Source organism: Mauremys reevesii, linkage group 19 (assembly GCF_016161935.1).
Source record: "Mauremys reevesii isolate NIE-2019 linkage group 19, ASM1616193v1, whole genome shotgun sequence".
Classification (NCBI taxonomy): Eukaryota; Metazoa; Chordata; order Testudines; family Geoemydidae; genus Mauremys; species Mauremys reevesii.
In genome coordinates, this window is record NC_052641.1 from 3,581,392 (window position 1) to 3,609,364 (window position 27,973).

The window sequence follows — 27,973 nt, forward strand, 5'->3', positions numbered from 1 at the left end:
CATTTGTTCGAGTTTCAAGGGTGAGAAATCACTTTAGGGCAGTCCATTTCCTAAGGAAGAACAAATTCCGTGTCTCAAAATGATGTGTGAAATCCTGGCCCCATTGCAGTCAGTGGCAAAACTCCCATTGACTTCAGTGGAGCCAGGATTTCACCTAATGATTTCTGATCTAATCTGACAAGATGGCCAAACTTGGAAAATTTGGCCAATGTCTAAAAGAAGAAGACCCTGATGCTGAATCGTAGAAGATTGGGGTTGGAAGAGACCTCAGGAGGTCATCTAGTCCAACCCCCTGCTCAAAGCAGGACCAATCCAAACTAAATCATCCCAGCCAGGGCTTGTCAAGCTGGGCCATAAAAACCTTTAAGGAAGGAGATTCCAACACCTCCCTAGGTAACCCATTCCAGTGCTTCACCACTCTCCTAGTGAAAGTTTTTCCTACTATCCAACCTAGACCTCCCCCACTGCAACTTGAGACCACTGCTCCTTGTTCTGTTATCTGCCACCACTGAGAACAGCCTAGCTCCATCCTCTTTGGAACCCTTCAGGTAATTGAAGGCTGCTATGAAATCACCCCTTTCTTCTCTTTTTCAGACTAAATAAGCCAAGTTCCCTCAGCCTCTCCTCATAAGTGATGTGCCCCAGCCCACTGATCATTTTTGTTGCCCTCCGCTGAACTCTCCAATTTGTCCACAGCCTTTCTGTAGTGGGGGGCCCAAAACTGGACACATCTCTTCAGATGAGACCTCACCAGTGCCGAATAGAGGGGAACAATCACTTCCCTCGATCTGCTGGCAGTGCACCTACAAATGCAGCCCAATATGCCATTAGCCTTCTTGGCAACAAGGACATACTGACCCATATCCAGTTTCTCATCCACTGTAATCCCCAGGTCCTTTTCTGCAGTACTGCCACTTAGCCAGTCGGTCCCCATTCTGTAGCAGTGTTTGGTATTCTTCTGTCCTTGGATTTCTTTTGGCTCAATCTTCCAGTTTGTCTAGGTCACTATGGACCCTATCCCTACCCTCCAGTGTATCTAGCTCTCCCTCCAGCTTAGTATCATCCACGAACTTGCTGAGGGTGCAATCCATCCCATCATCCAGATCGTTAATGAAGATGTTGAACAAAACCGGCCCCAGGACCGATCCTTGGGACACTCCGCTTGATACCAGCTGCCAACTAGACATTGAGTTGTTGATCACTACCCGTTGAGCCTGACGATTTAGCCAGTTTTCTATCCACCTTATAGTCCATTCATCCAATCAGTACTTTTTTAACTTGCTGGCAAGAATACTGTGGGAGACCATATCAAAAGCTTTGCTGAAGTCAGGGTATATCACGTCCACTGCTTTCCCCATATCCACAGAGCCAGTTATCTCATCATAGAAGGCAATCAGGTTGGTCAGGCATGACTTGCCCTTGGTGAATCTATGTTGACTGTTCCTGATCACCTTCCTCTCCTCCAAGTGCTTCAAAATGGATTCCTTGAGGAACTGCTCCGTGATTTTTCCAGGGACTGAGGTGAGGTTGACTGGACTATAGTTCCCCGGATTCTCCTTCTTCCCCCTTTTAAAAGATGGGCACTGTTTGCCTTTTCCCAGTTCTCCAGGACCTCCCCCAATCACCATGAGTTTTCAAAGATCATGGCCAATGGCTCTGCAATCATATCAGCCAACTTCCTCAGCACCCTCGGGTGCAGTTCATCTCGCCCCATGGACTAGTTCATGTCCAGCTTTTCTAAATAGTCCTTAACCTGTTCTTTCACCACTGAGGGTTGCTCACAACCTCCCCATACTGTGCTGCCCAGTGCAGCAGTGTGGGAGCTGACCTTGTCTGTGAAGACTGAGGCAAAAAAAGCATTGAGTACTTCAGCTTTTTCCACATCTGTCACTAGGTTGCCTCTCCCATTCAGTAAGGGTCCCACACTTTCCTTGACCACGTTCTTGTTGCTAATATACCTGTAGAAACCCTTCTTGTTACCCTTCACATCCCTTGCTAGCTGCAACTCCAATTGGGCTTTGGCCTTCCTGATTACACCCCTGCATGCTCGAGCAATATTTTTATACTCCTCCCTAGTCATCTGTCCAAGTTTCCACTATGAGCTTCCTTTTTGTGTTTAAGCTCACTGAAGATTTCTCTGTTAAGCCAAGCTGGTTGCCTGCCTTATTTGCTGCTATTTCTGCACATTCTGAAGTTGAGAGCAAGCTTCTAGAAATAACACAGAATACATTGCTTATCTTTGAGTTGTTAAGGTCATGTGCCGGATGAAACTGTGGCGAATCCCATTTATATTAGCGTTTCAGCATGATATTTTGGACACTTCTTATCCTTTGAATATGTGTGTTTTTTCTTCACACACAGTTAGGTTCCTTGATTGGGGGGGGGGGGGGGGGAGAAGAGAGATGGCGTGTGTAGTCTCTCAGTCTGCACTAGAGGAGCCTGGTGTCCTGTGCCATTGGTTACCAGTCATTACAAATGCATTTGATTATATTAGGATTGTCTGATTTTTGCCTCAGGCACATATACCTTCCACAGTGAGTCCAGACTGTCACAACTAGCTGCCAGTTTTTCTGTATTACTTTGCTGAGCATCACTGCTGTGTTCTGCTTCCAGTAAGAGTATAATAGAAAATGTGATCCCTGCTGCAAGGCACTTGCACTCTAAGGCCCTGTCTACAATGGCAAGTTTCTGCGTGGTGAAGCAGCTCTCTGCGCTGTAACTCCCAAGGCGTACGCACTGCCAAGCCACTTAGTGCACAGAAATTGCGCAATTGTAGCGCTGTAAAAAAACCACCCCAATGAGAGGTGTACAGCTTTCTGCATCGGGGCTGCTTCTCTATGGTGCCAGTGTAGACACCGTGGCGATTACAGTGCAGCCATTGGCCTCAGTGAGGTGTCCCATAATGCCCGTTCTCACCTCTCTGGCCATCGGTTTGAACTCTGTTGCACTGCCTTCAAGTGACCAACCCGTCATCCCCACCCCGTAAATTCCTTTGGAAATTTGAAAGTCCCATTCCTCTTTGCTTGGTGATGGGTGAAGTGGTCTCAGGGCATCTTTCCAGGTGGCCATGCCTGCTCCACGCACCATTGCTCCCTCTTGGAGCAATGCTGAGCTGCTGGACCTCATCAGCATTTGAGGAGGGAAGGCTGTCCCATCCCAACTGTGCTCCAGCATAAGAATTATGATACTTACGGACAGACTTCACAATGCGTGACAGAAAGGGGCCATGACCGGGACACATTGCAATGTAGGGTCAAAGTGAAGGAGCTGCGGAACGCCTCCCACAAGGTGTAGGAAGCAAACTGCTGCTCCAGTGCTGCTCCCACAAGCTGCCAGTTCAACAAAGAGCTGGACACGATACTCTGCGGCGACCGCACCTCCACTGCAAAGGCCACTGTGGATACTTCGTTGGGTCGTGTACCAGTCAAGAGTGGACGAAGCCAGGAGGAGGAAATCTTGGATGAGGATGTGAGGCAGAGGATGACTTGGAGGCCAGGAGCTCTTTTCTACCCCAGAGGAGGCTAGCCAGACACAGCTGTCGGAGACTGGTGAAGTGCAAACAGGAGAGGAGGCCCCGGTAAGTGGATGTGATTTTTGGGAATCACAGAAACGAGTTGTTGGGGGTAGGAGGGCAGGAGGGTTGTCTCTCACTGCATGCCTAGTCTGAGTGGCAGAACAGGCTGTTGATTTGACTCCCTCACTTCATGGGACTGTCCCTCAGAGGTCTCCAGGAAACTCTCTTGGAGATACTGGGCAATCCGCTGCTGCAGGTTCTTCGACAGAGCTGCTTTGTTTCTTGCCCCATTAACGGCAACTGTGCCATCACAAGGGGGACCATTGCTGCACACAGGCGAGCCACATAGGGACCAGGGCAGAAGCTGCAGTCTTGGAGAAGACCCTCCCTTGATTCCCTGCTCACCCTCAGCAGCGAGACATCTTCCATAATCGCATCCTCTGGAAAGTGTGGGGACAGGAATGATTATCAGCCTTCCCATTCCCCTCCACCCCCCAGTGCTGGCTGTCCGCAAGAGCCACATGCCCAGTGTACAACAGGGTCCAGGAAGAGTAATTTACCCTGCCCTGCAGCTGTTCACCATTTTGGTGACTCATGTTTGCTTACCTGCAGTTAGCCGGTTAGTGACAGGTGTGAGAGTACTGGCTGTGTTTTAAAGCACTGAATCGGTGTTGTCTATGTTGCAAACAATACTGCTTCTGTAAAATGTTGTGTTTAAACTTCACAGAGATGACCTTGGGGTCCCAGCCTCCCTCTTTGTTACTGGCGGCTGAACGGCTGTGCAGAATTAGAAAGTGGCCAAGAAGAACTAAGGACTTTTTGCGTGATGTTATGGTGCACTCTGCCGCCGAGAAACAGGAGTTGAAGGAGTGGCAGGACAGACATGCTTCAGGCGGTACTAGCTCTTCAAACTGAGCAGCTCTGCGCCCGCCCTCCCCTGCAGCCGCTGTCACAAAACTCTTTCCCATGTGCCCCCCAGACACCGCCAACACGCTTTTATCAATCTCCTGGCTCCAGTCTCTACCCGCAGCATTCCACTCCTCCCTCCTCACAGTTCAGCACTGTGGACTCCCACTAGCCACTGCACTCAACGCCCATTCCTCTGCAGTATGGCCCTGCTGAAGCACCTGCTGCATTGTACTCCAAAGGAGAAGGTTGGATACGATCCCTGGACATACACAAATCGCTAGCCATCCCGGGACACCTCCTCCTGGGACCTTCCCTTCCCGCATCCCCCTCCCTCCTGATATATTTTTCCTCCCTCTCTCTCCTCAGGTGGTTCTTTTTAAATAAAAGAATTGTGTTGGTTTGAAAGCAATCTTTATTCTATTAATTGAAAGCAAAAAGAGCCCTGCAAACCAACATACAATTATGGTAAACCCACATATTGCATTGTTTACACCAATCACCTCCTAGCATTGCAAGCACTGCACTCCTGAGCATAGCAACAAATATTAGTGGCTTTCAGCTTCAAATTGCTGCCTCATGGCATTCCTGATCCTTATAGCCCTACGCTGCACCCTTCTAATAGCCCTGGTCTTTGGCTGTTCAAACTCAGCCTCCAGGTGCTGAGCCTCTGCAGTCCAGCCCTGAGTGAAGCTTTCACCCGTCCTTTCACAAATTTTATGGAGCGTACCACACACGGCTATAAGCATAGGAATATTTTCATCGGCCAGGTCTGGTTTCCTATAGAGGCAGCACCAGCGGGCTTTTAAACGGCCAAAAGCACACTCAACAGTCATTCTGCACTTGCTCAGCCTGTTGTCGAACCACTCCTTGTTGCTGTCAAGTTGCCCCATGTATGGCTTTATAAGGCATGGCGTTAAGGGGTAGGCAGGGTCTCCTAGGATCACAGTGGGCATTTCGACTTCCCCTATGGTGATCTTCTGGTCCAGGAAGAAAGGCCCGGCTTGCAGCTTCCTGAACAGGTCAGTGTTCCGAAAGATGCGTGTGTCATGCACCTTTCTGGACCAGCCTGTATTAATGTCCGTGAAACGCCCCCAATGATCCACAAGCGGCTGGAGAACCATTGAGAAATACCCCTTGTGATTAATGTACTCGGTGGCTAGGTAGTCTGGTGCCAGAATTGGAATGTGCATGCCATCCGCAATTAGGGAAGCCCGTTTGTGCAAAGCCATCCACAATGTCACGCATGTTGCCCAGAGTCACGGTCTTTCAGAGCAGGATGTGATTCATGGCCCTGCAGACGAAAGTCAACACAAGTCCAGTGGTCCAATTTCCCACTCCAAACTGGTTAGTAACCGATCGGTAGCAGTCTGGAGTAGCTAGCTTCCACATTGCAATCGCTATGTGCTTCTCCAATGGCAGGGCAGCTCATTCTCGTGTCCTTGTGCCACAGGGCTGGTGTGAGCTCATCACACAGTCCCATGAATGTGACTTTCCTCATCCGAAAAGTACTGCAGCCACTGCTTGTCATCCCAGACATGCATCACAATATGATCCCACCACTCAGTGCTTACTTCCCGAGCCCAAAAGCAGTTGTCCACTGTGGCACTCTAATGTCATCACTATTATGCGTAGTGAGATCAATGTCTCACTCCTCTTGCCTTTGTAGTTTAAAGAATAACTCCACTGCCACACGTGACTTGTTGGTCAGAGTGAGTAGCATTCTGGTCAACAGATCAGGAGCCATTCCTGCAGCTTGAAGAGGCTGGGCGTGCAGTACTCAAACGGTTGAAAGATGGCACCAAATGCGGATGGATGCACAGGGATTGCTGGAATGCCCCATCATGCCCCACACCTTCCCACAAGTCTTAGCAGCAGAAGAGAAAGAGGTGCTCCGTGGGATAGCTGCCCTGAGTGCACTGCTCCAAATACCACTGCAAGTGTGAACATGCTATTGTGCAGGCAGCTGACAGTGCGAACACACAACAGCGGTTTCCCTTCAGCGCGCTCTGAGCGGCACTGTAACTTTTCCTGTGTAGACATGCCCTAAATGAGAGAGGGCTCCACTACAGAAATAAGATGCGTTGTTTTAATTTAAATTGGTGTTTACAGGGATATAGTTAAACCAGTGCAAATCCCTGTGGGCCCGTGCTTGTTTTTAGCTTAAACCTGCCCCTAAACAACTTAAGTTAAATTAAAATAGGCAATGCTTAAACCAAAGAGTGTCCACACAGCCATTTGCAGTTTAAATGTAATTGTCAGTTTAAATTTACATCTTTTAATTTAAACTGGCGCAAACTTCTCAAGTAGGCAAGCCCTCAGGCAGGGCAATTCGGGTATTCAAGCTGACCAGCCAGTTTCCAAGTGGTGCAGAGAGCTTCAGGAGATCATTATTTTCTTGAGGATAAGAAAATTATTTAAGGAAAACTTGAACGCTACAGGAGGGCATTTGGCATGTGGGTAGGAGGAGGGGGATGCAAGCTCAAAGATAGGTGTGGAAGAACTTGTTGAAATGTGAGCAGGGGGTTAAGGTTACCCAGGGTGGTGAGGAGGGAAGGCACCAGGATGGGAACTAGGCAGAAATGAGAGCAAAGATCTAATTACATCAGAATAACACTTTCAAAATATTAACACTTTTCCAAGCATTCCCAAGATTTGTTTTAATCAACTTTATTTTTGTGCTTGCTCTTCTCCCCCCAGTGAAAATTGTAATCCGAGGGGACAGGAACACAGGGAAAACCACACTTTGGCACCGACTCCAGGGGAAGAAGTTTGTTGAGGAATATATTCCTACTCAGGAGATCCAAGTCACCAGCATCCACTGGAACTATAAAAGTAAGAAGGGAGAGGGAATGAAGGGTGCCTGGGGGAAGGAACAGTCTGTGCCATGGAGGCAGGAATTCCTCTGTAGCCTCAGCTGTCTCTTTCAGCTTTATCCAGTTTAGATTTAAAATAGGTACTCATCACTCGTACTTGATTATTCAAATAATCCTGTTTTTTAATCCTTTCACTCAGTAATTACATTACCAACCATTTAAACAGATGTCCTCAGTAGTTAAAATCACAGGAAGAAATTTAACAAAATATGAATTGAAATGCTCATTGTATTTTCTTGTTTCAATGAAAACAGATTTTATTAGTGAAATGTGTCCCTGGAGGACTGGATCTGAAGTACAGCAGTCCTGTGTTAGTACATTTAATACCAGCAAGTGGCATGGAGCAGTCTAGTCTCACTTTTCACCATGTCCAGTATGGATTTACTCTCCAATTGCAGAGTGAATTAGATTTTTAAAATGCTTGTAGTTGTAATAATCTTAGGTGGAGATATTAATACAAGTACAAGGTATTGAAAAACAGAATTACTGTATCTTGTCAATGATGCTCTAAGACTCTTGCTTAAGTTGCAGAGCTGGGGTGGAAGTCTTCTTCTTGCTATGGCAACATAAAACTCTCAGGGCCAGTTCCTTTACAGCATGGACAGAATGCTGCTGATGTAGAAACTGCATAAGACAAAAGCCGATTATTTTAGGAGACCCTCTTCATAAGATCAATCATAGGAGGCCGGAGGGGGTAGGCTGAGGGAGCAGGGTCATGGTGCATGCCTGTAATGGGGTTAGCACTCGCCTCATGTGTGCCCCCTTTTCTCTGGCCAGTTGTGCCTGCAAACGGTCTTTTCACAGGCGCCCTTTCTCTCGGTTAGGTGTGAGCCTGCTTTGGTTTTACATGAGGGTGGCGCCTGCCTCTTGCAAGCACCCCCCAGCTGCTGGTTCTCTCAGCTGGTCTTCGGCAGCTCAGCCCTCTGGACCAGCCACACATGCTGTCCCCCCTTTGGGGTGCATAGTCCAAGTTCTTTCTCTGCCCTTGTATGGGGCCGTAGCTCTAAGGCGGGTCAGCAACCTATGGCACACCGGAGCAGCGTGCCATTAAAAATCCTGCCTGGCCCGCTCTTCTGTGCCCTCCACACACCCCCTGCAGGGGCAGGGAGCAGAAGCATAGACGTGTGCCGGGTGTGCCCAGGCACACCCTAATGCAGGGCTGGGCAAATGGCCCCACTCTCCCGGCGCGGCAAGCCGCGGGGTCCGCGCTCCCGGGCTGCAGCACCCGGCCGAGCGCAGCAAGCCACCGGCCCCTCCCCCGCCTTACCCATTCCCCTGGAACCATGCTGCTGCACGCGCAGCGCTCTGGGGGCTGAGGCTACCCGCTCCCGTGGGACAGCCTGTCTGGCTCTGCGCGGAGCAGAACATGCTGCTAGGAGCCTCTTGGTAAGGGGTCCGGGGCTGAGAGGGTTGGATAAGGGGGGAGCAGTCGGGACAGGGAGCAGAGTGGGTTGGATAGGGGGTGGGATCCTGGGCGGGGGGGGTGTCTCTGGAGGGGGCAGTCAGGGAGCAGGGTGGGTTGGATGGGGCCTGGGAGTCCCGGGGTCTGCAGAGAAGAAGTAGGGGATGGGCCTTGGGGAAGGGGTGGGTGGGTGGAATAGGAGCATCCCCCTCCAACCCTGACCCCCCACACACTCAGCCCTCTGCTTGACTCCTTCACCCATGCCACGACCCGAGCCCTGACTCTTGCACCCCCTCCACATCCTGACTCTTGCACCCCCACCCTGAGCACCAAACGGAAGCTCCTGCAAACCCCTCCCCCCCCCATTCCCACCTGCACCCCTCGCACCAAATGGGAGCTGCCCAGGTAAGTACCCCACACCCAAACCTCCTGCCCCAACCCTGAGCCCCCTCCCTCATTCTAGCTCCTGGCCAGACCCCTCACCCCCAGCCCTGTGCTCAGTGCACTCCCACCCTCAGCTCAGTGCAGAGAGAGGAAGAGAATGGCCAGAACCAGGGAGAAGGTAGGTACCCACTGTATGTGGGCAGGGCCGGGACCCCAGACTGGCAGCGGGCTGAGCAGGTCTGGCAGCTGGGATCCCGGCTGGCAGGAGCTGGCGGATGGAACCCCTGAGCGGCAGTGGGCTGAGCTTGCCAGCTGGAGTCCTGGCCGCAGGCCCCGCTCAGCCCGCTGCCGGCCTAGGTGAACAGAACCCCAGACCAGCAGCAGGCTGAGCCGGCTGGCAGTGTAAGATCAACATTTTAATTTAATTTTAAATGGAGCTTCTTAAACATTTTGAAAACCTTGTTTATTTTACGATGCAACACTAGTTTAGTTATATAATATATAGACTTATAGAGAGAGACCTTCTAAAAACATTAAAATGTACGACCGGCAGGCGAAACCTTAAATTAAAGGGAATAAATGAAGACTCGGCCCAGCACTTCTGAAAGGTGGCCGACCCCTGCTCTAAGGCTTCTTCCCCGAGGCCCTACCTTCTTCAGCTACCCAGCTGGGGCCCATCTAAGTACCCTCAGCTGGTGTCCTTTTCAGCAGCCCTCCCTTGGCTCAGTCTGCAACCAGACCAGCAGTGCCCTTCTCTGACTAGATCAAACTAGCTAGAGACATAAAGGGTAATAAGAAAATATTCTACAAATACTTTTGAAGCAAGAGGAAGACCAAGGACAGGGTAGACCTGTTACTCTGTGTGTGTGTGTGTGGGGGGGGATAATAACAGAAAATGTGAAAATGGCAGAGGTGCTTAATGACTTTGGTTTTGGTTTTCACTAAAAAGGTTGGTGGTGATTGGCCGTCTAACATAGTGAGTGTTAGTGAAAATGAGGTAGGATTAGAGGCTAAAATAGGAAAAGAAGAAGTTAAAAATTACTTCCACGGAGCCCGGAGCCGAATTGACAACAAAACTGACCAGCGCTGCAGACCAGCGCTGCAACTTGCAAGTGTAGCCAAGCCCTTAGACAAGTTAGATGTCTTCAAGTCACCAGGGCATGATGAAATACATTGTAGAATACTTAAGGAGCTGACTGAGGAGATATCTGAGCCATTAGCGATTATCTTTGAATAATCATGGAAGACTGGAGAGATTCCAGATGACTGGAAAATGGCACCTATAAAAAGGGAAATAAGGACAACTGGGGAATTACAAACCTGTCAGCTTATCTTCTGTACCCAGAAAGATAATGGAGCAAATAATTAAGCAATCAGTTTGCAAACATCTAGAAGATAATAAGGTGATAAGTAAAGTGAGCATGGATTTGTCAAGAACAAATTGTATCAAACCAACCTGATAGCTTTCTTTGACAGGGTAACAAGCCTTGTGGATGGGGGAGGGGAAGTGGTAGACGGGATATATCTTGACTTTAGTAAAGCTTTGGATACTGTCTTGAATGACCTCATAAACAAACTAGGGAAATGTAACCTAGATGGAACTAGGGTGCATAACTGGTTGCAAAACAGTTCCCAGAGAGTAATCAGTGATTCACAGTCATGCTGGAAGGGCATAATGAGTGGGGTCCTGCAGGGATCAGTTCTGGGTCTGGTTCTGTTCAATATCTTCAATGATTTAGTTAATGGCATAGTACACTCAGGGGCGGCTCTACCTTTTTGGCCGCCCCAAGCAGTCATGCGCGGGAGGCGCCCCGGAGCCGCGGGAGCAGCGGACCTCCCGCGGGCATGACTGCGGAGGGTCCGCTGGTCGCGCGGCTCGGCTGGACCTCCCGCAGCTGCGGACGGTTCGCAGGTCCGGCGGCTCCGCTTGAGCTTCCGCAGTCATGCCTGCGGGAGGTCCAGCTGAGCTGCGGGACGAGCGCCCCCTCCGCAGTCATGCCTCCGGCAGGTCCACTCATCCCGGGGCTCCAGTGGACCTCCCGCAGGCATGACTGCGGCAGGTTCGCCGGCCCAGCCTGCCGCCCCCCCGGGAAAGGGCCTCCCCACGCGTGTGCTTGCCGCGCTGGGGTCTGGAGCCGGCCCTGAGTACACTTATAAAGTTTGCAGATGATACCAAGTGGAAGGGGTTGCAAGTGCTTTGGAGGATGGGATTAAAATTCAAAATGATCTGGACAAACTGGACAAATGGTCTGAAGTAAATAGGATGAAATTCAGTAAGGACAAATGCAGTCCATTTAGGAAGGAACAATCAGTTCGCATACAAAATGGGAAATGACTGCCTAGGAAGGAGTACTGTGGAAAGGGATCCGAGGGTCATAGTGGACCACAAGCTAAATATGAGTCAGTGGTGTGATGCTGTTGCAAAAGAAGCGAACATAATTGTGGGATGTATTAGCAGGAGTGTTGTAAGCAAGACACGAGAAGTAATTCTTGGCTCTACTCCACGCTGATTAGGCCTCAACTGGAGTATTGTGTCCAGTTCTGGGCACCATATTTCAGGAAAGATGTGGGACAAATTGGAGAAAGTCCAGAGAAGAGCAACAAAAATGATTAAAGGTCTAGAAAACATGACCTATGAGGGAAGATTGAAAAAATTGGGTTTAGTCTGGAGAAAAGAAGACCGAGAGGGGACATAACAGTTTTCAAGTACATAAAAGGTTCTTAAAAGGAGGAGGGAGAAAAATTGTTGCTCTTAACCTGTGAGGATATGACAAGCAGCAATGGGCTTAAATTGCAGCAAGGGACGTTTAGGTTGGACATTAGGAACAACTTCCTAACTGTCAGGGTGGTTAAGCACTGGAGTAAATTGCCTAGGGAGGTTGTGGGATCTCCATTGTTGGAGATTTTTAAGAGCAGGTTAGACAAACACCTGTCAGGAATGATCTAAATAATATAGTTCTGTCATAAGTGCAGGGGACTGGACTAGATGGCCTCTCGAGGTCCCTTCCAGTCCTATGATTCTATGATCTCTGTACCCTCGCCTGGTTTGGCCTGGTCCTGGGCTCAGTCCCCTGGGCTCAGCCTGCCTGCACTGATCTTTTTATGGTCCTGCTGCTACTCTAGCCAGCCAGGCATCCGGTCTTTGGCAGCCTTCACTGGGCTCAGTTCTGCCTGGTGAGCTTTCTGCAGTGAGCTGTCCATGGCCTGCGGCTCATCTAGCCAGCCAGGCACCCAATCCTCCCTCGTCAAGTTCCATGCAGCAGCTGAACTTCTCTGCTCTGCTACTTATCTTATGTAGGACTCTTCTGGCCCTGGATTGGCCCCTCCTCTGCAGCCACTCTAGGATGCCTGGAGGATTTCCCTCTGCTCTGTTCTGGGGCAGGGTGTTGCAGGGCCACAAAGTCTCCAGCAGGGGACCTCCGGACCTAGTGCACCCTGGCACACTGCAGCGCCCGCAGTTCTGGGTTGCATTGCGACTTGTACGCAGCTCAGCTTGGGCTGCAGTAACTTAGGCAGCCAACTTTTACTGAGGGCTGCTATGCACCCTCCCAATTCTAAGCTATTATGGGAGGTCAGAGGTGGTGTAAAGCCCCTTTAGCTGCACCCTCCCAATTCCAAGACTGGGTTTTCTGCTGTGCCTCCCAGAGTTGCACCCCAAAATCACACCCTTGGAGCTAAATAGCATATTAAATAATTGGGTCTGCGAGGGCATAAGTAGATTTTTTCCGGTTACTAAATAGATTCTGTGGCTGCCTTCTACCACTTCCTCTCTGCCAATGGCTTTGGCTGATCTACCCTGACTAGAATTTAAAAGGTTTGGTCTTCCCAGTGTTACTCCTGGGGGAATTCTGTACCACTGCGCAATGCAGAATTCTCACAGAATTAATGCTCTGCACAGAATTTCAGTTTTTCCTGCAAAATTGGTGCTGTAGAGCTGCTGGCTTCTGCTAGGGGCTGCTGAACCTGGCAGAGCCTGGTTCCCCAGCTCAGTGTGCCAGCACGAGTAGACTGCGCTTCCCGGTTTTGCCAGCCCCACTCGGTCACATTGTGCGGCTGGGCTGGTGAGCTGCGCGTGGGGAGAGCCAGGTGCAACAGCTGGGAGCTGCAGGGAGGGGCCACTGCTTTCCGGAAGGGGAGATTGAGGGTAAGGGGGAGGCCTGGGTGGGGTGGGGGTGTGTGTGACTTGAGCTGTTCTGGGGATGGCTAAACCTTTAAATTGTGCCTCCTCTTCTCCCCCCCCCCCCCCTTCCCATTATCAGCAGGTATGCGTCGTCTCTGCCCGGCGGGGGCAGTAAAGAAGCTGTGTGGAGCAGATCCAGTGGCAGGGCTCTGAGGGGAGGGGTCGGTGGAACCTGGGCAGTCTGCTGTTGGGGTCTGTGGGGGTGGGCTCCTTGTCCTGGACAGCGTGCCCTGAGGGGAGTCACGCTACCCTGAGTCCTGTCTGTCTTCATAAAGAGCAGTTCCAGAGCATCAGACCTGTGACTCTGTCACACCCGTGTGCACCTTTACTTTGGGAGCACCATCTTTCTGTTTATCCTGCATCAGCTGGCACAAGGCACTTACTCGGCTGCGCAACTTAGACAGGTCCTGCGGCCTCTGCAGTGCATGAAGGCTCTGCTGTTACTTCCTTGTGCCAGGCAGAGACCTATCACTCGGCTTTCTTCCCTTTCTGGCTTCTTGGAATGTCAGTCTTACTGTGGAGTACAAGAAACACTTTGAAAATTATTTGGGGGTATGTGCCACACTATTTTACTAGCAGAGCTATAAGAGATCAAAATAAGAAACAGGGAAATTCTTTTTTCCATGGTAGTGGGCAAACCTAAAGGCAATTAACATTCAAATGGTGGCTACATCTGTAGAAGCAGTATTTTTCCATGTTATAGGTAAACTGTGTGTGATTTTTTTTTCTTCAGCCTTTACTCTAAGCAAAAGGGATAATGCATGTACTATTCATAAATACAGCAATGGAAACTGAGATCTTATCTAAACACCCCCCCAATTTACAGCACCAATTACTTGCTTTGTTCATGCAGTGGCACTAATTAGGCAGTCATGCACAAAAATGTTTGAAAACTGTGCTCCGTAAGTAGAGGGAAGTCAGGCAGTTTATGCTGTTTCCAAACATTGGATTGCATCTGTACTTGTTGGATCTCAGGTTCCATTTTTTCCAGTATAGAGGCAGCCCATTTAGCAGGCTGGTTTTGCTGGTAATCCAGTAACCAAAGGCAATTTTTGCGTAAGGCCAAAGTTAATGTAATGCTCTGTCATAACAGAATTTGGTGTTTGGAAATGACAACCTTGTGTATTGCAAGGTGAAGGGCTTTCCTCAAGGTGAAATATGTGCAGGGGGAGGGGAGGGTCTGGAGTGATGGACACTTGAGAGATTACAGAGCTGACATTCTGTCTTTTGCTGTCAGTTTGTTTCACTTTAAAGAAAATAAGAGTTTTGTACTGTTAGAAATAATTAATGGGACAGAATTTCATTTGATCTTATTAAAAATTACTCAGTGCTATTAAAAAAAAACCCTCACCACTTTTAACAAACATCATAGATGTTTCCTGCTGTGAAAAACTTCCCATTGATGATAGACAAGACATGGGCATTTTGACAAGTCAGCCCAGACCTAATTACAGTCTTGCTGACTGACTACTTCTGTTAGGGGGAAGACTACAATTTATTTTGCCTGTGCCACATTCATGGTGTTTGAATAAAGATACTGAGGTAGACTGTGTCAGCCATTTCCCAAGACTAATTAAATTTCAATCAAATATTCTGGGATCCTTCGGTTGCTCAGTATTAAGATTTTAAATGAAGAGATGGAATATACAACTTGTCAGCTCTTTGTAATTATTCTGAAATCTCAGCGTGCTGGCAAAGAATTCATTTTATTAGAGGGATGTGGATTTTTTTCTTCTGAGAATGAACCAGCCTGTTTCTCTGATCCACTGGTCTCCTGTCTGTGGAATTTGGTAAGCTTTAGGCCCTGTCTGCACTGGTAAGTTTCTACGCAGTAAAGCAGCTTTCTGTGCTGTAACTCCCGAGGTGTACACACTGCTAAGCCACTTAGTGTGCAGAAACTTTGCCCTTGTAGCGCTGTTTTTTTAAAAAAAAAAAAAAAAAAAAAAATCAAAAAACCCCCCACCCCAACGAGAGGCATACAGCTTTCTGCGGTGGGGCTACTGTTCTGTGGTGCCAGGGTAGACACCATGGTCAATTACAGCGCTGTGATTGGCCTCCAGTAGGTGTCCCACAATGCCTGTTGTTGCCTCTCTGGTCATCGGGTTGAACTCTACTGCCCTGCCCTCAGGTGACCAACTGTCATCCCCACCCTGTAAATTCCTTTGGAATTTTGAAAGTCCCCTTCCTCTTTGCTCGGTGATGCGTGAAGTGGTCTCAGGGCATCTTTCCAGGTCGCCATGCCTGCTCCATGCATCAGGCAATTCCCCACTGAGAGCAGTGCCGAGCTGCTGGACCTCGTCAGCATTTGGGGAGAGGAGGCTGTCCAGTCCCAGCTGCGCTCCAGCTATAGGAATTATGATACCTACGGACAGATTTCACGATCCATGACAGAAAGGGGCCATGACCGGGACACACTGCAGTGCAGGGTCAAAGTGAAGGACCTGCGGAACACCTACCACAGGACACAGGAGGCAAACTGCTGCTCTGGTGCTGCGCTCATGAGCTGCTGGCTCTATAAAAAAGCTGGACATGATACTCTGCAGCGACCCCATCTCCACTGTGAAGACCACTGTGCATACTTCAGTGGCTCACATGCTAGTCAAAAGTGGATCAAGCCAGGAGGAGGAGATCTTGGACCAGGGTGGGGATCCAGAGGCAGAGGATGACTCAGAGGCCAGAGATGCATGCAGCCAGGAGCTCTTTTCTACCCCAAAGGAGGCTAGCCATGCACAGCTGTCAGATGTTGGCAAAGTGCAAACAGGAGAGGAGGCCCCTGGTAAGTGGATTTGATTTTGGGAATCGCTGAAGTGAGTTGTTGTGGGTAGGAGGGTTGCAGAAAGCAGCCTTGTATCCCACCGCATGCATAGTCTGAGACTCTCCCTCAGAATTTTCCAATGGCAGGCCGGCTCTCATTCTCGTGTCCTTGCGCCACAGAGCTGGTGTGAGCTCATCTCACAGTCCCATGAATGTGGCTTTCCTCATCCGAAAGTTTTGCAGCCACTGCTCATCGTCCCAGAGGTGCATCACAATGTGATCCCACCACTCAGTGCTTGTTTCCCAAGCCCAAAAGCGGCGTTCATAGAATATCAGGGTTGGAAGGGACCTCAGGAGGTCATCTGGTCCAACCCTCAATCCCCAACTAAATCATCCCCGCCAGGGCTTTGTCAAGCCTGACCTTAAAAACCTCTAAGGAAGGAGATTCCACCACCTCCCTAGGTAACCCATTCCAGTGCTTCGCCACCTTCCTAGTGAAAAAGTTTTTCCTAATACCCAACCTAAACCTCCCCCACTGCAACTTGAGACCATTACTCCTTGTTCTGTCATCTGCTACCACTGAGAACAGTCTAGATCCATCCTCTTTGGAACCCCCTTTCAGGTAGTTGAAAGCAGCTATCAAACCCCCCCCACCATTCTTCTCTTCCGCAGACTAAACAATCCCAGTTCCCTCAGCCTATCCTCATAAGTCATGTGCTCCAGCCCCCTAATCATTTTTGTTGCCCTCCCTGGACTCTTTCCGATTTTTCCACATCCTTCTTGTAGTTTGGGGCCCAAAACTGGACACAGTACTCCAGATGAGGCCTCACCAATATCGAATAGAGGGGAATGATCACGTCCCTCGATCTGCTGGCAATGCCCCTACTTATACAGCCCAAAATGCCAGTAGCCTTCTTGGCAACAAGGGCACACTGTCGACTCATATCCAGCTTTTTGTCCACTGTAACCCCTAGGTCCTTTTCTGCAGAACTGCTGCCTGGCCACTTGGTCCCTAGTGTGTAGCAGTGCATGGTGGTATTCCGTCCTAAGTGCAAGACTCTGCACTTGTCCTTGTTGAACTTTCTTTTGGCCCAATCCTCTAATTTGTCTAGGTCCCTCTGTATCCTGTATCTACCACTCCTCCCAGTTTAGTGTCACTCAGATTAGTGTTCCACTGTGGTCAGCTCCTCTGTATTCCACAGGCCATCTTGTGTCATAGCTACTATGCGTGGCGAGATCAATGTCTCATTCCTCTTGCTTTTGTAGTTTAAGGAATAACTTTGCTGCCACTCGTGACGTGTTGATCAGAGTGAGCAGCATACTGGTCAGCAGATTGGGATCCATTCCTGCAGCCCGAAGAGGTAGGGCTCACAGTACACAAACCGTTGAAAAATGGCGCCAAATGCGGACAGAAGCACAGGGGTTGTTGAGATGAGAAGTAATGTATCCCGGGGCTCTGGCACAGGACCCAGGATGCCCTGCGACCCCTTATGCCTTCACACAAGTGTTAGCAGCAGAAGAGAAAGAAGTGCTCTGTGCTGCCCTGAGTGCACTGCTCCAAATACTGCTGCAAGTGTGAACACGCTATTGTGCAGGCAGCTAACTTTGCGAACACACAACGGCTGTTTCCCTTCAGCGCTGTCTGAGCGGCACAGTAACTCTGCCAGTGTAGACTGCCCTTAGTCAGGAGTGTGATGGGTTGGATCGCAGAAACCCCCTTGGGAGCTGCCACTGGATGTGCCCAGACTACTTCTACGCCTGCCTTCCCTGCCAGCTCCGGACTCCAGCACCCTGTCTTGCTGAGCCGGACGCTTCTGTCTGCTCCAACACAGACCCAGGGTCTGAATTACTTTCCCCAAAGCTGCAGGTTTACCTGAAAGCAGCTCACAGAAGTGTGCTTGTCTTTAGCACTCAGATGCCCAACTCCCAATGGGGTCTAAATCCAAATAAATCCATTTTACCTGGTATAAAGGTTATACAGGGTTAACCCATATATTGTTTGCCTTCCATAACACTGATAGAGAGATTCACAGTTGTTTGCTCCCCCAGGTATTAATACATACTGAGTTAATAAGTAAAAAGTGATTTTATTAAATACAGAAAGTAGGATTTAAGTGGTTCCAAGTAGTAACAGACAGAACAAAGTAAGTCACCAAGCAAAGCAAAATAAAATGCACAAATCTATGTCTAATCAAACTGAATACAGAGAATCTCACCCTCAGAGATGCTTCAGTACGTTTTTTCCTCAGACTGGACCCCTTTCAAGCCTGGGCACAATTTTTTCCCCTGGTACAGCTCTTGTTCCAGCTCAGGTGGTAGCTAGGGGATTCTTCATGATGGCTCTCTCCTTAGCCAGCTGAGGACCAAAATGGAGGGGTCTCCCAAGGGTTTAAATAGACTTTCTCTTGTGGGTGGAGACTCACTCCTATGCAAAGTCCAGCTCCAAGATGGACTTTAGGAGTCACCTGCGCAAGTTACATGTCCATGCATGACTCAGTTTTTACAGGTAGCATCCATTGTTTACATGCTACCTTGAAAGTCCTCAAGTAGACTTCTTAATGTGGATTGGAGCATGCCAAGATCCATTGTCCTTTAAGTGTTTCTTGATTAGGTGCTTAATTTCAACGTTCCTTTCTCCAGAAACTGACTAAATGCTCAACTAAGGTTATTTAGAAATCAAGCCAGCACGCAGCCAACAATCATAACTTTTAATATAAAAATGATACATGCATACAAATATGATCTACTGAATGTATTAATCCTAACCTTTACGGAGATATGTTACCATCACAATGAGTTTCTGGTTTTTTGTTTGGTTTGCTTTGGGTTTTTTTAAGGAAGTTAAGAGTTTAAGCAATTGACTTTCTGGAGTCCAATGTACAATTATGATTACATGATCCTCATCAGTTTCATTCTGCTCTGGACAGTGCCACAAGAAAGCCTAAATGTAATACTAGTAAACATTGCATGATCTTTGTTTGACAAACTTGATTATTCATACATGCATAGGGTAACAGCCACTGTGCTTTCTATGTTTGACAGTCCTAAGCATGTGAAGTAGTTTGCCTAGGGGTATAGGAGTGAGTCTGTCTGTCTCGTAGACTGGGAGTCCATGATGAAATCAACCAGCAAATGGGTTATTCTTTGCTTACTGACTTTTCCACTACCCTTTCTTTGGGAGTAAACAATGCCTTTAGTGTGGAAATGGCTGCAGAATGCTATGCTAAGTAATTTCTTGAACAGAGATATTTGTGTAGGTTTGAGCCATGCTATGGGTAGGCTTGAAATACGGGGCTATTAGTTTCAAATCTGTGATTTGGGTTAACCTGTGATCTGACACTATTCAGATATTTGCTTTCAGAAGCAATTTAGGTGGAATGCTGCCCATAATGTCTTCTGTGTCATAAAGCTAACCCAGTGGCACTAAAAGCTAATCATCTGCTTGTATGTTCATGATATAGTCAGGAATGCAATGACTGATTTAAAAACTAGACTTTGTTGGATGTAACAATTGGTATAACTACTCTTCACTTTTAGCATAGGAAAAGAACATTTAACCCAATAAGTACTTATGAAAATCATTTTCCCTTGGATCATTTGGATCGCAAATACTTACCCATTTCCCACTTGCTTCTATATGCCATGCTATTCTCTCTCCTGCTTCTAAGGCCCTGTCAAAAATAATTTAATGTTTCTCTCCTTTCTAGGCCAGTCGGCTTGCTCTTAAGCTAACTGGAAGGGTTACTGTTAACTTTGAGTAAGGCTTGAGCAATTATTGATACATCTTCTAGGTGACTTAACCTCATAAGAACATAAGAATGGCCATACTGGGTCAGACCAAAGGTCCATTAAGCCCAGTATCCTGTCCTCTGACAGTGGCCAATGGCAGGTGCCCCAAAGGGATTGAACAGGCAGGTTATCATCAAGTGATCCATGCCGTGTCCTTAGCAGCAGATATGTACATGATAAGAGTAAGGCTCCTTGGGGCAGGGCAGGGTCTTGGTGAGAAGTCCAGCCCCACTGATACTCTAGCTAATGAGAAGCAGGAGGGAGGACACTGGGAATTGTACCTGGATCCTGCTGGGGCTGGGGGGCTCTCTTGTATTTAGTCTCTGGCTAGTAGTTGTCTTTATAAATGTGAAGCTCAGTTCCCCTTAGCTGCTGGAAGGGAAGAGGAGCTTCCTCTCTCTTCCCTCCCCTCTCTCCTCTTCCCTCCCAGAGCCTCTTGCCTGTTGAGAGGGTGGAGGGTCTCACTAACTTTACCTCTCTAACAAAGTATCTTGGCTGCTGCATGGGGCAGAGGGTGTCTCTATTACTGTGCCTCTCCTCTCAGCCTTCTGGCTGCTGTAAGTGTGTTTGGAGACAGATTTGTGCTGTGTTCCTCCTAACTGTGTGCAAGTCTGATGTGTTGTCTTTCTCTGAGGGTATGGCTACACTTGCCGATGTAGAGTGCTGTGAGTTAAACCTGCCTTCGGAGAGCGCAGTAGGGAAAGCACTGCAGTCTGTCTACACTGACAGCTGCTTGCGCACTGGCATGGCTGCATTTGCATCACTTGCAGCAGCATCGGGAGCGATGCATTATGGGCAGCTATCCCACAGAGCACCTCTTCCCATTCTGATGCTGTGGTTTGTGGGAAGGGTGTGGAGGCTGCGGGGCATTCTGGGTCCTGTCCCAATGCCCCGTGATGCATTGGTTCACATCCCAGCATTCCCTGTGCTTCTGTCCACATTTGGCGCCATCTTTCAACATTTTTTGTACTTCGCGCTTCTGTCTTCCCTTTTGGTCTGCGGGAATGGAGCCCAAACTGCTGAGGAGTATGCTGATGAGTCTTGCCAGCACGTCACGTTTGGCAGTCGAGTTATTCCTTAGGATCCAAAATGACCGTGAGGGCTCAGACGATATTGACTTAAGTAACGCATACGACACGAGTTTGCTTGTGGCATTCACGGACACGTTCACCACCGTGGAATGCCGCTTTTGGGCTCGAGGAAACGAGCACTGAGTGGTGGGATCACATCGTCCTGCAAGTCTGGGATGACGAGCAGTGGCTGCAGCACTTTTGGATGAGAAAAGCCACTTTCATGGGACTGTGTGAGGAGCTTGCCCCCACCCTGCGGCTCAAGGACACGAGATTGAAAGGTGGAGAAGCAGGTGGCTATTGCAATCTGGAAACTGGCAACTCCAGACAGCTACCGATTGGTTGCTAACCAGTTTGGAGTGGGAAAGTCAACCGTTGGAATCGCAGGGCCATTAATCACATCCTGCTCAGAAGAAACGTGACTCTGGGTAACGTGCAGGACATTGTGGCTGGCTTTGCACAAATGAGTTTCCCTAACTGCGGAGGGGCGATAGATGGCACACACATTCCAATTCTGGCACCAGCCCACCTAGCCTCCAAGTACATTAATCGGAAGGGGTATTTCTCTAGGGTTCTCCAAGCACTTGTGGATCACCGTGGGCATTTCATTGACATTGATGCAGGCTGGCCCGGAAAGGTGCATGACACATGCATCTTTTGGAACACTGGCCTGTTCAGGAAGCTGCAAGCCGGGACTTTTTTCCCAGACTAAAAGATCATCCTAGGGGAAGTTGAAATGCCCGTTGTGATCCTTGGAGACCCTGCTTATTCAGGGGGCCTGGGGCAAAGCAATTTCGGGGACCCCTTCCATAAAAAAAAAAATTGCAATACTATGCAATACTATATTCTCATGGGGGCCCCTGCAGGGCCCGGCGCAAATTGCCCCACTTGCTCCCCCCCCATGGGCGGTCCTGGGAAAAATAAACCACCTGCATCTCGGCACAAACCCAGTTTTGAGAGAACTTCTTTACAAGGTATCACTGGTTCTCAGCATCAGCTAGTGCTAAAAGGCACTAAAGCTCATTAAAAGGGTTGGACAAATATTTTCTGTCAACTTTTTCTGGATTGAAAACTAGGGGTTTTTAAAAAGCAGAAAAAAATCACGAACAATGTCTGCTTTCCTTCAAAATTTGTGTGTTTTTTTTTTTTTTTAATTGAAAAGCTGAAATTAGTCTGCCAAAACCTGAATATGGTTTGGGGTTTCAGAAGTGTGTGGCCAAATATTTGCTGCTTGCTGTGTTTGATTGTTTAAAGAAACAATAAAAAAAAAATTCTGCTTTTTAAAAAAAAAAAAAAAAAAATCCAAAACTTTTGAACCATCTCAGCCTGAGCCCATCCAGTCAGAGATTTTTCCAGGTTTCTGATACTCTGCTGGCTTCCTTGACTCATATCTGTCTCCATAACTTTGAGTTCATTTAGGTTAGAACATAAGAACAGCCATACTGGGTCAAACCAAAGGTCCATCCAGCCCAGTATCCTGTGTACCGACAATGGCCAATGCCAAGTGCCCCAGAGGCAACAGGTAATGGTCAAGTGATCTGTCTCCTGCCATCCATCTCCACCCTCTGACAAACAGGCCAGGGACACCATTCCTTACCCATCCTGGCTAATAGCCATTAATGCACTTAACCTCCATGCATTTATCTGTTTCCTAGAGACTGGCTCCATGGGGTCCCTCACAAACTGGAGACAGTTACTGTGGGTTTGTCTTTAGTATAGCTTATGTACATACTCCACAAACTGAGCATTTGAGCTTGTTCCAGAATCTGGGATGAACCTATGTTGTGAAAACTGACATGCTCAAAATAGCACATGCATGTGAATGGACACAGGGTGCTAAAATTAAATTAATCCAGGGGTTCTCAAACTGGGCGGTCGGGACCCCTCAGGGGGTCACGAGGTTATTACTGGGGGTCGTGAGCTGTCAGCCTCCACCTCAAACCCTGCTTTGCCTCCAGCATTTATAATAGTGTTAAATATATAAAAAAGTGTTTTTAATTTATAAGGCGGTGGGGTCGCACTCAGAGGTTTGCTATGTGAAAGGGGTAACCAGTATAAAAGTTTTGAGAACCACTGAATTAACCCTTCTGGAGCCTCAGGGAATGTGTGTGTGGGGGGGGTCTCCCTTGGTAGCATTGGGAAGGATATTGCTCTTCTCATGTGATCCCTCCCCCAGTGGCTAATTTTAAATGAAGCTACCCTCCCCTGACATGAATCTCCCTATGGCACTGAAATTAAATATAGACTATAATTTGGCATTTGAGAAGTGAAAGGGACGGTAGCCCTAATGGAAAAGCTAACAGCTTGGCTCTTCTGCAAGCTTCAAACTGCTGAATAAGCTTTAAGGTAGGGAAGGCTGTGCCTCCCAGACAGCCTGGCCCTGCCCCCTATCTGACCCCCACCCACTTCCTGCCCCCCAACTGCCCGCGCCCCTCAGAATCCCCGACCCATCCTGCTCCTTGTCCCCTCACCATCCCCCAGAGACCCCACCCCTGTCCCCTGACTGCCCCAACCCCTATTCAACCCCCTGCTGAGTCCTGACAGACCCCCGGAAGGCCACAATCCACCCCCCCTCTGTTGCCTGTCCCCTGACTGACCCCCCGACCCCCCCCCCAACCTCTGCCCTCTCCCTATCCCCTGACTTTCCCGGGACTTCCTGCCCCTTAGCCAACCTCCCTGGCCCCTTACCCCCCGTCTCCCCTCTCACCCGGAGCCTCAGCCCATCCAGCAGCTTTCCTCGACAGCTGCAGCATGGCTCCGGCGGGGCCTGGGCTCCGTCCCGCTCAGAGCCGTCTGGTAAGGGGGTGGGGCTGGGAGCTCCAGGCTGAGCTCGGCTCCCTCTGTTCCCTCCCAACTGCTTGGGAAACAAAAAGGGCAAGGGGGTGGCATGGGAATGGTACAATCACAGATTTGCATGTGTCCTGTCTGGAGCGCTGTGCAATGACTGCTGCACTTCAGGATGGCTATACTGCATGGTGATAGGGGTTGAGTGCAGTGGGTAAGGGTTGTAGTTTTCAGGCCTAGGTGGTGAAGCTACAGAGGGCAGCTGGTGGCAGTAAGAACCCGGATGTTGGGGAAAGTGGGTTGGAGGTGAAATGGGGGCACAAGGGAAAGAGTTTTGGGACGAGGGCGGGTGCGGTAGTGCTCTGCCTGCATGGCTACAGGTGCCTGGATAGAGTCTGCCTGGTGCTCCATTATGCTTATCAGCCGCTCCGTGCTTTTTTGCCAGAGCACCGCACATTTATGCCGGCACTCCTCATTCTGCTAGCGGCTCCTCCTTTCACTCTCCCGCCACTCGTGCACTTTTTGATTTTCATTACTTCAGTGCCGCATTACTTCATGCAAATGTCTTTCTTGCTTCTACGTGGCCTCTTTCTGATTCTTTGGAGTCTTTCGGACGGTGGTAACACGGATGGCTGAGATCTCAAGGTTACATCTGTAAAGGCAAAATGCAACACTTAACAGAGGCAGCATTGGTCACACCAGACAGCGCAATGATTCCCCCATACTTAAGGGCAAGCACAGTCTACACAATAGCATAATTTGCCCATCCCAAAGCGAGCGCACAGAAACCCACGGGAGCCCCAAAATGGTGAGTAAGCACAGGGTCAAGCGTGACTGATTGTTTCACGGCTGTACTGTCCTCTAGGTTTCTGTGCCATGGGGAGAGCCAACAGCGGCAGGGAGCCCCTATACTGAACACCTTCCTGTGGAAAATGTGGGGAGTTCATCCTGGAAGATACCTCGCTGCTGAGGGTGACCTGGGAAGCAAGGCAGGGTCTTCTATTGCACTGCAGCTTCCGCCCTGGCCCATACGCAGCTTGCCTGTGTGCAGTAATGGTCCCCTAGCCCCTCACAGCACAGTGGTATGGACAAATTAGCCTTACTGGGACATAGACCAAAGTGGCTCTCCCGAGAAACCTGCACAAGTGCATTGTCCAAGTTCTGGATGAGACCTTTGCAGAGATCACTAAGGCCAATTACTGCGATATGTGAGAGCACATCAGCGCCCTATCTAGGCATGCATGCAGCCCTAATCCTCCTCACCCCAAGAGCCCGCACTGAATAACTTCCTTCCCAAAATAAAAGCTGCTTACCGGGAACCTCCTCTGGTGTTTGTCCTTCCCCCAAGCACTGGCCGCTGCAACTGGCTACCTTCCTCCCAGCTTGAGAACAGCTCCTGGCTGCATGCCTCTAGGGATTCTGGGGTGCCTTCCTCCACCTCAGCACACACTCCCCCTTGCTGCTGGTCCTCCTCCTGCCTTGTTGAACTGAGCTCTGAAGTGTCCATGGTAGTACTTGGAGTGGAGGTGGGGTCACCCCCAAGTATCGTGTCCAGCTCTTTGTAGAAATGGCAGGTTGCGGGGGTAGCACCGGAGCGGTGTTTGCCTCGTGGGCTTTGTGTTCGGCATTCCACAGCTCCTTCACTTTAATCCTGCACTACAGTGTGTCCCGGTCCTGGCCCCTTTCCATCGTGGCCCTTGATATCTGCCCGACGGTATCGTAATTCCTGCGGCTTGGGCGCAGTTGGGACTGGACAGCCTCCTCCCCCCAAACACTGATGAGGTCCAGCACCTCGCCATTGCTCCATACTGGGAATTGCGTGGCGCATGGAGGCATGGCCACCTGGAAAGATTCGCTGAGAGCACTCCATGCCTGGCTGAGCAAACAGGAAGGGGATTTTCAAAACTCCCAGAGAATTTAAAGGGCGGGTCTGATGGTTGGTCACCTGAGGGAAGGGCAGTAGAGGTCAAAGTGATGACCAGAGTGGCTAGAACAGGCATTGTGGGACACTTCTGGAGGCCGATCAGAACCAATCTGGAGGCCTGTCATTAACAGGACAGGTCGTCCACACTGGCGCCGCGGCACTCCAGCGGGGGCACAGCAAACGTTATTCCACTTGCCGAGGCAGTGTACCAGGAGCGCTCTACCTGTGGAGTCAGAGCGCTCTACGTGCCTTGCCAGTGTGGACTGGGAGTGAGCTAGTGCGCATGGGGCTCCTTTATTGCGCACTAACTCGCAAGTGGAGCCAAGTCCTGAATCACTCCACTGTCTCCACAACCTTCTGCAGGAGTATGAAATTGACACAATTGTATTCAGACCCAGGGTTCTGGTACTAAAACTGGTCAGTCTCATTAATTTCACTCTCATGCTGCTTAGCTAGATCAGGAACAGAGGCACTAGCTCTGTCTGCAGGCTCAAGAAGACAGTACTGTATGTACAATCTACATTTGTTTTGTGTCTACAAGGTTATTTCCCTGCAAGGACTCCAGCAATAGGGAAAAGCTCTGGTGTGGGGAACCTTTCCCCACTGTTTTCCCCCCCCCCTTCCAAAACCTTTCATTGACATGTGTAGCTACACACTGCAATATGGACATAGCTTGTTTTTCTTGGCAGCATATAGCTGAATACCTTACAAGCTGCCGGAAGTGGTATGTAGTGTAGATGTAGCCACAGTGAGTAGTACCCTGAAAGTAGCCCTGTTGATTTTAGTGGAACTACTTGTAGAGTAAGATACTACTCAGTATGAGCAAGGGTGGCAAAATCTGGCCTTATGAATGGATGACTTTAGAAATGTACTGCGATGGAGACAAAGGACTGTGTCGTCTAGTTGGCTGAAGCAAAAGGCTCAGAACTCAGACTGTGGTTTTTAGTCCAGCGAGGCCTGTGGCACTTTCTTTTTGGGCAAGTCACTTGATCACCTTGTGCCTCAATCAGTCAAGCTGGAAAATTGGATGCAGAGCAGGAATTGCTTTTCAGAACCAGACTTAGCCAAAGATCAGGTGCAATCATGCATAAGTTCGAAGAAACCTCTTCTATTTGTACTGGTTACTCTTTTTTTACAGGATTTTCAGACTTGTTAGCTAAACCAACAGTGCATGGTTTCCTGGATTGAAAGTAATAGTTGGTTAATTTCAATCGCAGTGTCATAGGGGAATATTTTTTTTACTTGGGCCATTGTGCTCAATTGCTCAATCTTTGCTCAGTCACTGTTTGCTTGTAGGTGTTGCCAATACAAATTGTTTTTCAGTCCCTAGTGTGGCACTTCTCTGAAAAGTTAATGACAGGCCTCTCTAACAAAGGCATTGTGGGGGTCTCTGTTACTTATGATATCAGATCACTTACTCAGATTGAGTAAAAATATGGCTTTCTAACTGCAACTGCTTTCCCTGCACTATGAAGCTGAGCCGTTTCTGGCTCATGCATCATCAGTAATAAAGTTCCAACTAAGTTGGAACTTGGTTAATAAATCTGAGTCAGACAAATCCAGGTTACTCTCCTATAGCTGGTGGCTCTGTCATGCTTTCAGGAGTAAAAATCTTATTTTTTGTCAGAGTAAGCTAATGTGACTTGGAGTTCGCACAGGAACAGACCTTGCGTGTGTGACTTGTTTGATGTATGTTTCAATTCCTGCTTGGTGCATTTGTGTGAGGGTTTTAAAAATATTAGTAAAGTTGATCTCCCTTAGAATACCTCTACTCTGAAGTTTTCTGTCACAAAGATCTTTGTTCTCGGCTTTTAATTAACTTCTAGTATGATACCAAAAAAAATTCAAATGAGGTTTTGAAGAGCTCATGATGTAATGTGTTCCAAATTTGCAACTTAATTAAAAATTTGTCCATAAATCTCGCTTTTTATTAACAGGAATTTTCAAGGGGTTCTTTAAAGAGAGCAGCATTTGAAATACATCAGAGAGGGAATGCTCTGGGTTTTTTAAGTCTTTTTTTATTTGCACTTAAATATTCTGTTTTTCTTTGTTTTGTAACATTTGCCTTCCCCTCCTTTCTAGCCACTGATGATATCGTAAAGGTTGAAGTCTGGGACGTAGTTGACAAAGGTAAAGACTTACTGTTTCCTTTCTAATGCTACTTAAGTCCTTTTTTAAAACTTAAATTAGAAGTATTTATGTGAAATTTAGAAACTATTTGCTTTCCTTCCTTTGGTAGAAATGTTTGTGTTAATTTCCGGAGGTAACCTGACAGGGCTGGGAGTTCTCCCTCATTACCAGAGAGGCTCAGATGGCTCAGATTTGCCATCTTAACTCCAGTGTGAACAAATAATTTAGAATCAGTTGCAAGAAGCCTGAACTTCTCACCA

General features: G+C 48.7%; 1 protein-coding gene across 2 annotated transcripts in view; it reads left to right on the forward strand.

Annotated features, from left to right (window-relative positions):
- RABL6 (RAB, member RAS oncogene family like 6) overlaps positions 1-27,973 on the forward strand; it is a 92,929-nt gene that overhangs the window by 8,642 nt on the left and 56,314 nt on the right. The window contains exons 2-3 of one of the 2 annotated variants that reach the window (XM_039506609.1): positions 7,121-7,255; positions 27,666-27,713. In XM_039506609.1, the coding sequence (XP_039362543.1) occupies positions 7,121-7,255; positions 27,666-27,713 (183 nt within the window). The remainder of the gene's footprint in view (positions 1-7,120; positions 7,256-27,665; positions 27,714-27,973) is intronic. The other variant, XM_039506610.1, reaches the window with a different exon arrangement.